The sequence below is a fragment of the Telmatherina bonti genome (assembly GCF_933228915.1).
Source record: "Telmatherina bonti genome assembly, chromosome: 19".
Classification (NCBI taxonomy): domain Eukaryota; kingdom Metazoa; phylum Chordata; class Actinopteri; order Atheriniformes; family Telmatherinidae; genus Telmatherina; species Telmatherina bonti.
Genome location: NC_136617.1, coordinates 2,610,372 through 2,622,501, shown reverse-complemented (window position 1 = coordinate 2,622,501; position 12,130 = coordinate 2,610,372). Strand labels below are relative to the sequence as shown.

Below are 12,130 nucleotides of genomic sequence, written 5' to 3'. Positions count from 1 at the left end.
GGCCGCGGAGCGGCGCTGTTCCGTTACAGATCCGGAATTCCTGCAGGAACTGATAGTTTTTATTAAATCCGCGGAGAGGAACATCTGGTCTCTGAAGAATCATTAAAGCGTTCACCTGCAGAACCTGTGGTTCTGTGTCACATTTCCTGCTTCTGGACACCGGACTACATTTCCAGGAGTCGTGACGTCAGGTCGCTACTGTACGTGCCTCCAGCTGTGCGCGGGCGCATCCAGATGTGCGTCTTTCCTCGCGGAACCTCTGAACCAATCAGATTCCTCCAAGAACGAGCAGAACTCAGCTGGTTCTGGAAAACAGGCCGTTTATTTGGCACGTTCAGCAGTCACGTCCGGACCGGGAGGACTGCGCGTGCACACCGCTCTGATCCGCAGATGTGTGACCGCGTGAGGAGGAGCAGGAGCCGGGAAGGAGGAGCAGTCTGCCGCAGACGGAGCGGAGCGGGGACCTCCATCTGGTTCCGGTTCTTTGGAAATGACGGGGAAGCAGGTGGGTCCGTGTTTACTGGTCCTGCTGGTCCCGATGGTTCTCCACTGAAGGGGTTTCTGCGCGTGATTACTTCTACAAATCTATTCTGCGTGCACACGCTCAGCGCACCTTTGTCACCGGGAGAGCGCGCACGCCCATACGTATCATCAAACTTAAAGTATGAGCGGAACCGGGTCGCAGCCGGAGTCCTGGGCATGTTGATCTGTTCTGGTTCCGGATTAGATCCGGGTTCTGGGAACTGAGGCTAGACTGGACGATGTTTCCCTGATTCCGGATCTGAGACCCGGAAATCAGAACAGATTTAAAGAGGTTCTGATCCCCTCTGATGGTTCAGTTCGGAGCGGGACTGAGTCAACTGGGTTTCAGAACAATCAGATCCCAGCCCGACACTGACAGGTGGGCTAAGCAGGTGGACAGGATTCTGCTGGGAAACCTAACTTGAACCCAGAGTCTGGTTCTGGTTCTGTGTGGGCAGACTGAACAACATGAAGATACCGGGTCAGTTCTTCTTCTTCATATCCAGAACCTGGAATGTCCCTGCTGGTCCTGTTCGGTTCTGTAGCTGCTCGGTTGGTTCTAACAGCTCAGGTTCCTGGGTTGATGCTGCGAGCCGTTTCCCTCTACTGGAGACATGAAGAAGATGATGATGATGAAGATGGAGGCCTCATTTATTTAAATAAAACATAATCATTCGGGTTTTAATGGACTCCTGCTGGTTCTGGGCCTGCGCTGGTCCACTGGTTTCTGAGTGGAACCATGTCAGATCCTGTCAAGTTTCTCCTGCTGAGGTCAGATCCAGAGCCTCCATGATCGCACAGATCAATAGAACTGTTTGGAGATGCCATGGGACCAAAGCGAAATCCAGTCAGAACAAAGCTTCAACAAGCCAGGATTCTGTCTGGTACCGGCTCAGTCTGGTTCTGTTCAGTACCAGTTCTGTATCATACAGGTTCTTCATGATACCAGAGTGAGTGTTCTGTCATAAATTCTGCCCAATGTCAGAAAACGGATAAGGAACAAGCGTTTAGGTTTTGCAGGTGATCCTGGAATTTTTTTTGAAAGGATTCTTCATTTTGAAGACAGCAGGATTATTAATGTGAATGCCCTGTTCGGCCATTTTTATTATTATTCCGCCAAACTTTGCCGCGCTACTCCTCCTGCGCCGTTCAGGTCACTAAAGTCATTTACATCTCAAACCTGCAGCTCCTTCAGGACATGTGTGCTACGACTTTTGTTGTTTCAAATCTTTGTAGTTTTTGCGTAATGAGCTGAAAACTGCTTCAACAGGGAGTCAGAGCTCTGCACCAGTTTGCAGTTCCAGTTCATCAGATTCCCGTCCCCAGTGTCTTTCCTGCAAAATGTTTGGCATGCTGCTCCTCCTACACCTTTTGTCTCAGTTCAACCATTCAGATATCAAACTGTTCAGCTCATTCAGGAGATATGTGTTATGACTTTTGGTCTTTCTAACATGTAAACTTTTCAAGTTATTCCCATTTTTGCCAAATGTTAAAATCCTCTCCAGTGATTGGACAAAACAGAATTCAGCTCAGCGATTGGTCCATTTTGTACACCGGGACACAGGTACACATACAAATGTAGTTCTATTGTTGTTTGTCGGCTGATGCTTGTGTGATGGCGTGCAGTTCTGCAGACTGCTCAATGTGAACTGTTGGTCTCAGCTGCACACTTCCAGGAGAAAAGGAATTTATTTCCAAATGTCTCAGTTAAATGTGAAGGATTTGTTCCAACAATGCTCCCTGCAACATTTCAACACTTTGATGAATCTTAAACACATTAAAAAGGTCTGTCACACCTTTACTTGAGTTTAGTTGAACCTTGCACATGTTTTTGCAATCCTGCTAATTCCACCCTGCTGAAAGTGGAAAAAAGGCGTTCCCGTCCCAATTGGAAAAAAATTCAACGCTTTGTCCAAGGTGCAACTAAGAGTACTAGTGGCTTCAATACAGAAGTTCTTGGGTTCAATCCTGATGTGGGGCAATTAGATAAAATGTCAGTTGTGCTCCCCCCCCCCAATTTATTACACTTATGCAATAACCCTCTATGGCATGACTTTTTTTATGAGGAAAACAATATTCCACACTAGTTTGGGAGCTTGGGGAAGTCCTTATAATATATCAGTCAGAAAATATGTGCCCCCCCCACCCCCACCAGATTTTGGTTTGTTGCCTCAGGGCAACAACATGCTATGAGGGTACTAAAACGCCAAGGTTTGTTCTCTTATTTAATTAGTGGAATGAAGAACAAAAAAGTAATAAATCCTTTAGAAAAAGTTTTATTTCAACAACAATAATTGCAACAAGTTTTATTTAAACTAATTGCCACAAATGATTTATCAATTAGTGCATCAGAGGTTAGCTGCAGTGTGTGTTTATGTTTCTGTATGTGTGCTCTTGTGTGGTACTGTGTTTCTCTTTTATACAAAGCAGAGTCTGTGTCACTCTGTATGGAACTTCTTGAAGCAGTTGCTGGTGGATGTCAAACAGAGGTGGCCATCACATTTTTGGCACTTGGCTTTAGGTGTACTTTTGCATCCTGGTACCTTGCATTTCCCTTTCTTTTCATCCATCACCATCCAGTGGGCTGTGGCATCCAGACACACTTCATGGACCGGAATAGGTGTAGTGGGTCTTCTTCACCTCTTTTTCTCGTACTCCGCAGCAATTGTGGAACTGGAACGACCTTTCTTACGCTCCAGACTATGTTGTCATATATATATATATATATATATATATATTTATATGTATATATATATTTATATGTATATATATATAGACCTCTCTTCACCTACTGATGCACACACGCATGCACGCACATACATACACATGTTCATTCCATAAAGTATGTTAGTCTACTGACTGAATCCTGATTTCCTAACTCTCCCTCAAACCTGATTCTGGAGTCCACTCTTCTTCATTATGTTCTGTATATCCATAACATATTTGTGCTTCCATTTCCTGTGAGTAATAGTAGACAGTAAAGCAAAAAAAAAAAAAAAAAAAAAGATTATGTTGATAACTATGCATCCCACTATTGCCCTGAGGCAACGAAAGAAAAACTGCCATTTTAGTAAATAAATTTAGACAAAAATTATCTTCAATGAATCAAATATGCTTCTTCACTTATTTATGCACATCACAGAAATTATTTAAACAAAGTTGTTTAAATTTAAACATGTTAACAAGTTAGATTTATCTTACCTTTTTCTAGCAGTGTGTCCAAGTCGACTGTGTTCCCAAAATGGACTGTTTTACCCAAAGAGGAAAGGTCAAAGCCACACCCAGCTCAAATTTCATTGGTTTCAAACTTATGAGACTTTTTATGTGATGTTTTGATTTAAAAAATTTAGAGAAGCGGTGTGTGGGCCAAAATAGTGGTTTGTTGCCTGAGGGCAACACCATGCCATTGAGGGTTAATTTCAATCATTCAGCATTGTTCAATAAATGGGCATTCACAGTTGCTATTATTTCAATAGTAGCTGTATCTAGTTTTATGTTAGAGTTTATGACTCAACGGATATTGTACACTGTCCATGAAAGTACAAGATGACATCATGCTAAATGTTAAATTCACTAACCCTAACCCCCCCAGACCACTGCTAACGCAGACTGCTGCTAACACAGACTACTGCTAACAAAGACTGCTGCTAACCCAGACTACTGCTAACCCAGACTACTGCTAACCCAGACTACTGCTAACAAAGACTGCTGCTAACACAGACTACTGCTAACAAAGACTGCTGCTAACCCAGACTACTGCTAACCCAGACTACTGCTAACAAAGACTGCTGCTAACACAGACCGCTGCTAGCCCAGATTGCTGCTAACACAGACCGCTGCTAACACAGACTGCTGCTAACCCAGACTACTGCTAACCCAGACTACTGCTAACAAAGACTGCTGCTAACACAGACTACTGCTAACAAAGACTACTGCTAACAAAGACTGCTGCTAACCCAGACTACTGCTAACCCAGACTACTGCTAACAAAGACTGCTGCTAACACAGACCGCTGCTAGCCCAGATTGCTGCTAACCCAGACCGCTGCTAACACAGACTGCTGCTAACCCAGACCGCTGCTAACCCAGATTGCTGCTAACCCAGACCGCTGCTAACACACACCGCTGCTAACCCAGACCACTGCTAACACAGACTGCTGCTAACCCAGACCACTGCTAACACAGACTGCTGCTAACACAGACCGCTGCTAACCCAGACCACTGCTAACACAGACCGCTGCTAACACAGACCGCTGCTAACACAGACCGCTGCTAACCCAGACCACTGCTAACACAGACTGCTGCTAACGCAGGCTAACCCAGACCGCTGCTAACCCAGACCGCTACTAACCCAGACTGCTGCTAACGCAGGCCTTCTAACCCAGACTGCTGCTAACCCAGACCACTGCTCACGCAGACCACTGCTAACCCAGACCGCTACTAACCCAGACCGCTACTAAACCAGACCGCTGCTAACGCAGACCACTGCTAACCCAGACCGCTGCTAACCCAGACCGCTGCTAACCCAGACCGCTGCTAACCCAGACCGCTGCTAACCCAGACCGCTGCTAACCCAGACCGCTGCTAACCCAGACTGCTGCTAACCCAGACCGCTGCTAACCCAGACCGCTGCTAATGCAGACTGCTGCTAATGCAGCCCGCTGCTAACCCAGACCGCTACTAACCCAGACCGCTACTAAACCAGACCACTGCTAACCCAGACCGCTGCTAACCCAGACCGCTGCTAACCCAGACCGCTGCTAACCCAGACTGCTGCTAATGCAGACTGCTGCTAATGCAGACCACTGCTAACCCAGACCACTACTAAACCAGACTGCTGCTAACGCAGACCACTGCTAACGCAGACCACTGCTAACCCAGACCGCTGCTAATGCAGACCACTGCTAACCCAGACTGCTGCTAACCCAGACTGCTGCTAATGCAGACTGCTGCTAATGCAGACCACTGCTAACCCAGACCACTACTAAACCAGACTGCTGCTAACCCAGACCGCTGCTAACCCAGACCGCTGCTAATGCAGACCGCTGCTAACCCAGACCGCTGCTAACCCAGACTGCTGCTAATGCAGACCGCTGCTAATGCAGACCGCTGCTAACCCAGACCGCTGCTAACCCAGACCGCTGCTAACCCAGACCGCTGCTAATGCAGACCGCTGCTAACCCAGACTGCTGCTAATGCAGACCGCTGCTAACCCAGACTGCTGCTAATGCAGACCACTGCTAACCCAGACTGCTGCTAACCCAGACGGCTGCTAATGCAGACCACTGCTAACCCAGACTGCTGCTAACCCAGACCGCTGCTAACCCAGACCGCTGCTAATGCAGACCACTGCTAACCCAGACCGCTGCTAACCCAGACCGCTGCTAACCCAGACTGCTGCTAATGCAGACCGCTGCTAACCCAGACCGCTGCTAACCCAGACCGCTGCTAATGCAGACCGCTGCTAACCCAGACTGCTGCTAATGCAGACCGCTGCTAACCCAGACCGCTGCTAACCCAGACCGCTGCTAACCCAGACCGCTGCTAACCCAGACCGCTGCTAACCCAGACCGCTGCTAATGCAGACCGCTGCTAACCCAGACCGCTGCTAACCCAGACCGCTGCTAACCCAGACCGCTGCTAATGCAGACCGCTGCTAACCCAGACCGCTGCTAACCCAGACCGCTGCTAACCCAGACCGCTGCTAACCCAGACCGCTGCTAACGCAGACCGCTGCTAACCCAGACCGCTGCTAACCCAGACCGCTGCTAACCCAGACCGCTGCTAATGCAGACCGCTGCTAATGCAGACCGCTGCTAACCCAGACTGCTGCTAATGCAGACCGCTGCTAACCCAGACCGCTGCTAACCCAGACCGCTGCTAACCCAGACCGCTGCTAATGCAGACCGCTGCTAACCCAGACTGCTGCTAATGCAGACCGCTGCTAACCCAGACTGCTGCTAATGCAGACCGCTGCTAACCCAGACTGCTGCTAATGCAGACCGCTGCTAACCCAGACCGCTGCTAACCCAGACCGCTGCTAATGCAGACTGCAGCTAACCCAGACCGCTGCTAATGCAGACTGCAGCTAACCCAGACCGCTGCTAATGCAGACCGCTGCTAACCCAGACCGCTGCTAACCCAGACCGCTGCTAACCCAGACTGCTGCTAATGCAGACCGCTGCTAATCCAGACCGCTGCTAACCCAGACCGCTGCTAACGCAGACCGCTGCTAATGCAGACCGCTGCTAACCCAGACCGCTGCTAACCCAGACCAGTAGTAGATTCATCAGGAAAACAACCTGCATCTGATAACTGTAGGTTTTACTGATGAACGTCAAAAAACCAACAGCAAATATACAGTTCTGATGGAATTTTGGAACTTTGGTAACTTTGGTTATTGTCGGAAGTTTGTAGAAAACATAAAACTGAAGAGAAATGGTCTCCCTCAAACCCATCCATCTCAGAAGCCCCCCCGTCCCTCTTAAAAGCCTCCAGTCCACCTCAGAAACAGCTTGTCCCTCTCAGTAACCTCTAGTCCCCCTCAGAAAGCTCTACAATCCCCCAGAAAGCTCAAGTCTATTTCATAAAACCTGTCTGTCAGTACCCTCTGTGGGGTTTTCTGAATTTAAGGAGGTCGCTGGATCTGAGGCGCCATTGTGGCCCCGTTGCACCATAACTTGTTAGCCTACAATGTTGTCTTGGTTCCATTGGATTCTACTTAGTTTTGTTCTTTATGAGTTCTGATGTGGGTTTTGGTTTGTTTCTGTCTTCCCAGGAGAACTATGAGGCAGCGATCCAAGCCTGTTAGGTCCGTTGAATCCACCTTCATCTTCCTAAGTGATTGTGGACATCCGACTGTGGCGGAGATTGGCTGAGTTTCCTGATGGACGCCTTGCAGACAGACTGAGACGAGTCTGAAATCTCTAATCTTCATTCTTGATGGTCAAGTGGACCCAGCCACTCTTAGAGCCAGACATGTGCTGTTTGAATACCTTGGTCTGAGCCAACCCAGTTGGATCCAACTCAGAGAACTGGAAAGACTGAGACGGGCCCCATGCAGGCCCGTAAGAAGTATGTTCTGCTGGGCTTGTGTGTGTGTTGCTGGCTGGTTCTGTTCTCCTGGGGGGGGGGCGTCCAGCTCCGCTTGCTGCGCCTGCTGACACGCCAGCGGGTGGATGTGGTTCACCCGTGGCCCAACTGGACTGACCGGGCCCTCTTGCCCTGTTATGCCCACCTAGATGAGTTTCAGACAGACCTGGGGACATCTGAATCACCCCGGCAACGACGCCAGGTGTGGTCCACCATCTACAGAGACAGTCGCTGCCGCATGGAGACCTGCTTTGACTTGTCGCGGTGCCAGAGGAGAAGTCGAGAAGGCTTCCGGGTCTACATCTACCCGCTGGAGAAAAGCGAGCGCATGTCAGAGAGCTACCGGAAGATCCTGGCATCCATTGCAGAGTCTCGTTACTACACAGCCGATCCCCGGGAAGCGTGTTTGTTCGTGCTCGGAATAGACACCTTAGACCGGGACAAGCTGTCGGGACAGTTCATTCCCAACGTGGATGAACGTATCCGTGGTTACCCACTGTGGAACGATGGCCGGAACCATCTGATCTTCAACCTGTACTCTGGTACTTGGCCCAACTACACGGAGGACCTGGGCTTCAATATCGGCCAGGCCATGTTGGCCAAAGCCAGCCTGAACACAGAACACTTCCGACCCGGCTTCGATGTCTCCATCCCACTCTTCTCCAAGGATCATCCTCAGAAAGGCGGGGAGCGGGGTTGGCTTATCAGGAATACTGTTCCACCGCGCAGGAAGTACCTGCTGATGTTCAAGGGGAAGCGCTACTTGACTGGGATCGGCTCCGACACCAGGAACGCTCTTCACCACATCCACAATGGGAAGGACATTGTCTCACTGACGACATGTCGCCATGGCAAGGACTGGGAGAAGCACAAAGATGCTCGCTGTGACCATGACAACCTGGAATATGAGAGGTAAGGCTGGTCAGATGACCAGTGGGCGGGGCCAGTCTGTGGAGACCCAGGCTCCTCTGGACATCTACGTTGGGCAGTTCAGATCTTGGAGCTGCTTCACACTATTATTTAACTCGTTCATTTCACTGGAAGGGGGCCATGGGGAGTGTGTGTGTGTTTGGACGGGGGTGGTTTAGGCTCTGGAGTTGTTTGTTAATCTTTCTGTGGAGGTGGGGGAGGAGGCCGTTAGTCTCTTCGGAGGAGGGTGAATACTTCAGGCATGGTGGTGGATCTGGTCCCGGAGGTTCTTACAGGGTGTTTTCAGGTTAATGAGAGTGTGCATCTGCTGCAGAAAGATTAACCTGGAGGGACCTGGACAAAGACCGGGCAGGTTCAGACTGACCCACTTACAGCCATGTTCCTCCTTCTCCAGCATTTCCCTTTTATTATTACAAATCAAAAGTTAGAATCAAAACGCAGATAAATGACTACCCCCCCCCAAATACAGGAAAACTAAAATGACCAAGGGGAAGGAGGGGGGTCACTGGTCCCTATGGAGAACTTATAAACCAGTTAACCAGTTAGGTCCCTGTCTTTGGCTGTGTGGACGCCAAAGTACGGAGAACCCAAACAGGAACAGAAGCCACTGCTTGTGTCCCATTTTTTTCTGGAGATCCGGTCGTCCTGGTGCTTTAGAGTAAAAGGAAGTCCGGCTGGAACCAGGACACAACGGTAACAGCAACAGGAGGATGATGAAGATGGCAGAGACGCAGATGAAGACTGTGGACCAGTTGAGAAAGAGGAGGGTGATGAAGACCAGATGAGGAAGAGGCCAGGATGAAACAGCAAAGGGAGACCGGCAGCCGAATGGCCTACTTTACAGAGCTGTAGAGAGCCGGGTTCCCACAATGAATGTTAATGAGGAGAAGCGTGAGAACAGAGGAAGATGCAGACCGAGTCCCTCTGTGGGCCGAGTCCCTCTGTAGATCATGTCCCTCTGTGGACCGAGTCCCTCTGTAGATCATGTCCCTCTGTGGACCGAGTCCCTCTGTGGGCCGAGTCCTTCTGTGGGCCAAGTCCCTCTGTGGACCGAGTCCCTCTGTGGGCCGAGTCCCTCTGTAGAACATGTCCCTCTGTGAGCCGAGTCCCTCTGTAGAACATGTCCCTCTGTGGACCGAGTCCCTCTGTAGAACATGTCCCTCTGTGGACCGAGTCCCTCTGTTGACTGAGTCCCTCTGTTGACTGAGTCCCTCTTTGGGCCGAGTCCCTCTGTGGGACGAGTCCCTCTGTGCGCCGAGTCCCTCTGTGGGGCGAGTCCCTCTGTGCGCCGAGTCCCTCTGTGGGGCGAGTCCCACTGTGCGCCGAGACCCTCTGTTGACCGAGTCCCTCTGTGGGACGAGTCCCTCTGTGCGCCGAGTCCCTCTGTGGGGCGAGTCCCACTGTGCGCCGAGTACCTCTGTTCACTGAGTCCCTCTGTGTGCCGAGTCCCTCTGTGCGCCGAGTCCCTCTGTGCGCCGAGTCCCTCTGTGGGGCGAGTCCCACTGTGTGCCGAGACCTTCTGTGGACCGAGTCCCTTTTTGAGCCGAGTCCCTCTGTAGATCATGTCCCTCTGTGGGCTGAGCCCCTCTGTGGGCCGAGTCCCTCTGTGGGTCAAGTCCCTCTGTTTGCCAGGTCCCTCTTTGGACCGAGTCCCTCTGTGTGCTGAGACCCTCAGTGGACCGAGTCCCTTTTAGGGCCAAGTCCCTCTGTGGGCCAAGTCCCTCTGTGGAACATGTCACTCTGTGGACCGCGTCCCTTTGTGAACCGAGTCCCTCTGTGGGCCGAGTACCTCTGTGTACCGAGTCCCTCTCTACACCGAGTCCCTCTGTGGGCCAAGTCCCTCTGTAGATCATTTCCCTCTGTGGACGGAGTCCATCTGTGGACCAAGTCCCTCTGTGGACCGAGTCCCTCTGTGCACCCAGTCCCTCTGTGGACCGAGTCCCTCTTTGTGCCGAGACCCTCTGTGGACCGAGTCCCTTTTTGAGCCGAGTCCCTCTGTAGGTCATGTCCCTCTGTGGGCTGAGCCCCTCTGTGCGCCGAGTCCCTCTGTGGGTCAAGTCCCTCTGTTTGCCAGGTCCCTCTTTGGACTGAGTCCGTCTGTGGGCCGAGACCCTCTGTGGACCGAGTCCCTTTTAGGGCCGAGTCCCTCTGTGCGCCGAGACCCTCTGTTGACCAAGTCCCTCTGTGGGCCAAGTCCCACTGTGGGACGAGTCCCACTGTAGATCATGTCCCTCTGTGGACCGAGTCCCTCTGTAGATCATGTCCCTCTGTGGACCGATTCAATCTGTGGGCTGAGTCCCTCTGTGCACCCAGTCCCTCTGTAGATCAAGTCCCTCTGTGGACTGAGTCCCTCTTTGTGCCGAGACCCTCTGTGGACCGAGTCCCTTTTTGAGCCGAGTCCCTCTGTAGATCATGTCCCTCTGTTCACCGAGTCCCTCTGTGTGCCGAGTCCCTCTTTAGATCATGCCCATCTGTGGGCCGAGTCCCTCTTTAGATCATGCCCATCTGTGGGCTGAGTCCCTCTGTGGACCAAGTCCCTCTGTGGACCGAGTCTCTCTATGGACCGAGTCCCTCTGTGGACCGAGTCCCTTTGTTGGCCAAGTCCCTCTGTGCACCGAGACCCTCTGTGGACCAAGTTCCTCTGTGGGCCGAGTCCCTCTGTAGATCATGCCCCTCTGAGGGCCGAGCCCCTCTGTGGGCCGAGTCCCTCTGTGCGCCGAGTCCCTCTGTTTGCCAGGTCCCTCTGTGGACCGAGTCCCTCTCTGGACCGAGTCCCTTTTTGGGCTGAGTCCCTCTCTGGACCGAGTCCCACTGTGCGCCGAGACCCTCTGTTGACTGAGTCCCTCTGTGGGCCGAGTCCCTATGTTGGGCGAGTCCCACTGTGCGCTAAGTCCCTCTGTGGGGCGAGTCCCTCTTTGGGCCGAGTCCCTCTGTGGGCCAAGTCCCTCTTTAGATCATGCCCATCTGTGGGCCGAGTCCCTCTTTAGATCATGCCCATCTGTGGGCCGAGTCCCTCTGTGGACCAAGTCCCTCTGTGGACCGAGTTTCTCTGTGGACCGAGTCCCTTTGTTGGCCAAGTCCCTCTGTGCACCGAGACCCTCTGTGGACCGAGTTCCTCTGTGGGCCGGGTCCCTCTGTAGATCATGACCCTCTGAGGGCCGAGCCCCTCTGTGGGCCGAGTCCCTCTGTGCGCCGAGTCCCTCTGTGGGCCAAGTCCCTCTGTTTGCCAGGTCCCTCTTTGGACCGAGTCCCTCTCTGGACCGAGTCCCTTTTTGGGCTGAGTCCCTCTGCGGGGCGAGTCCCACTGTGCGCCGAGACCCTCTGTTGACCGAGTCCCTCTGTGGACCGAGTCCCTCTGTGGACCGAGTCCCTCTGTGGACCGAGTCCCTTTGTTGGCCAAGTCCCTCTGTGCACCGAGACCCTCTGTGGACCGAGTTCCTCTGTGGGCCGGGTCCCTCTGTAGATCATGACCCTCTGAGGGCCGAGCCCCTCTGTGGGCCGAGTCCCTCTGTGCGCCGAGTCCCTCTGTGGGCCAAGTCCCTCTGTTTGCCAGGTCCCTCTTTGGACCGAGTCCCTCTCTGGACCGA

The 12,130-nt window shown here is 52.0% G+C and overlaps 1 protein-coding gene across 2 annotated transcripts in view; it reads left to right on the top strand.

Moving 5' to 3' along the window:
• Nucleotides 1-399: 399 nt before the first annotated feature.
• The window catches only part of ext1c (exostoses (multiple) 1c), a 66,612-nt gene continuing 54,881 nt past the window's right edge, over nucleotides 400-12,130 (top strand). For both annotated transcript variants that reach the window (XM_079259053.1, XM_079259052.1), the window contains exons 1-2: nucleotides 400-505; nucleotides 7,300-8,525. In XM_079259053.1, coding sequence (XP_079115179.1) covers nucleotides 7,579-8,525 — 947 coding nt within the window. In that variant the 5' untranslated portion in view covers nucleotides 400-505; nucleotides 7,300-7,578. The remainder of the gene's footprint in view (nucleotides 506-7,299; nucleotides 8,526-12,130) is intronic.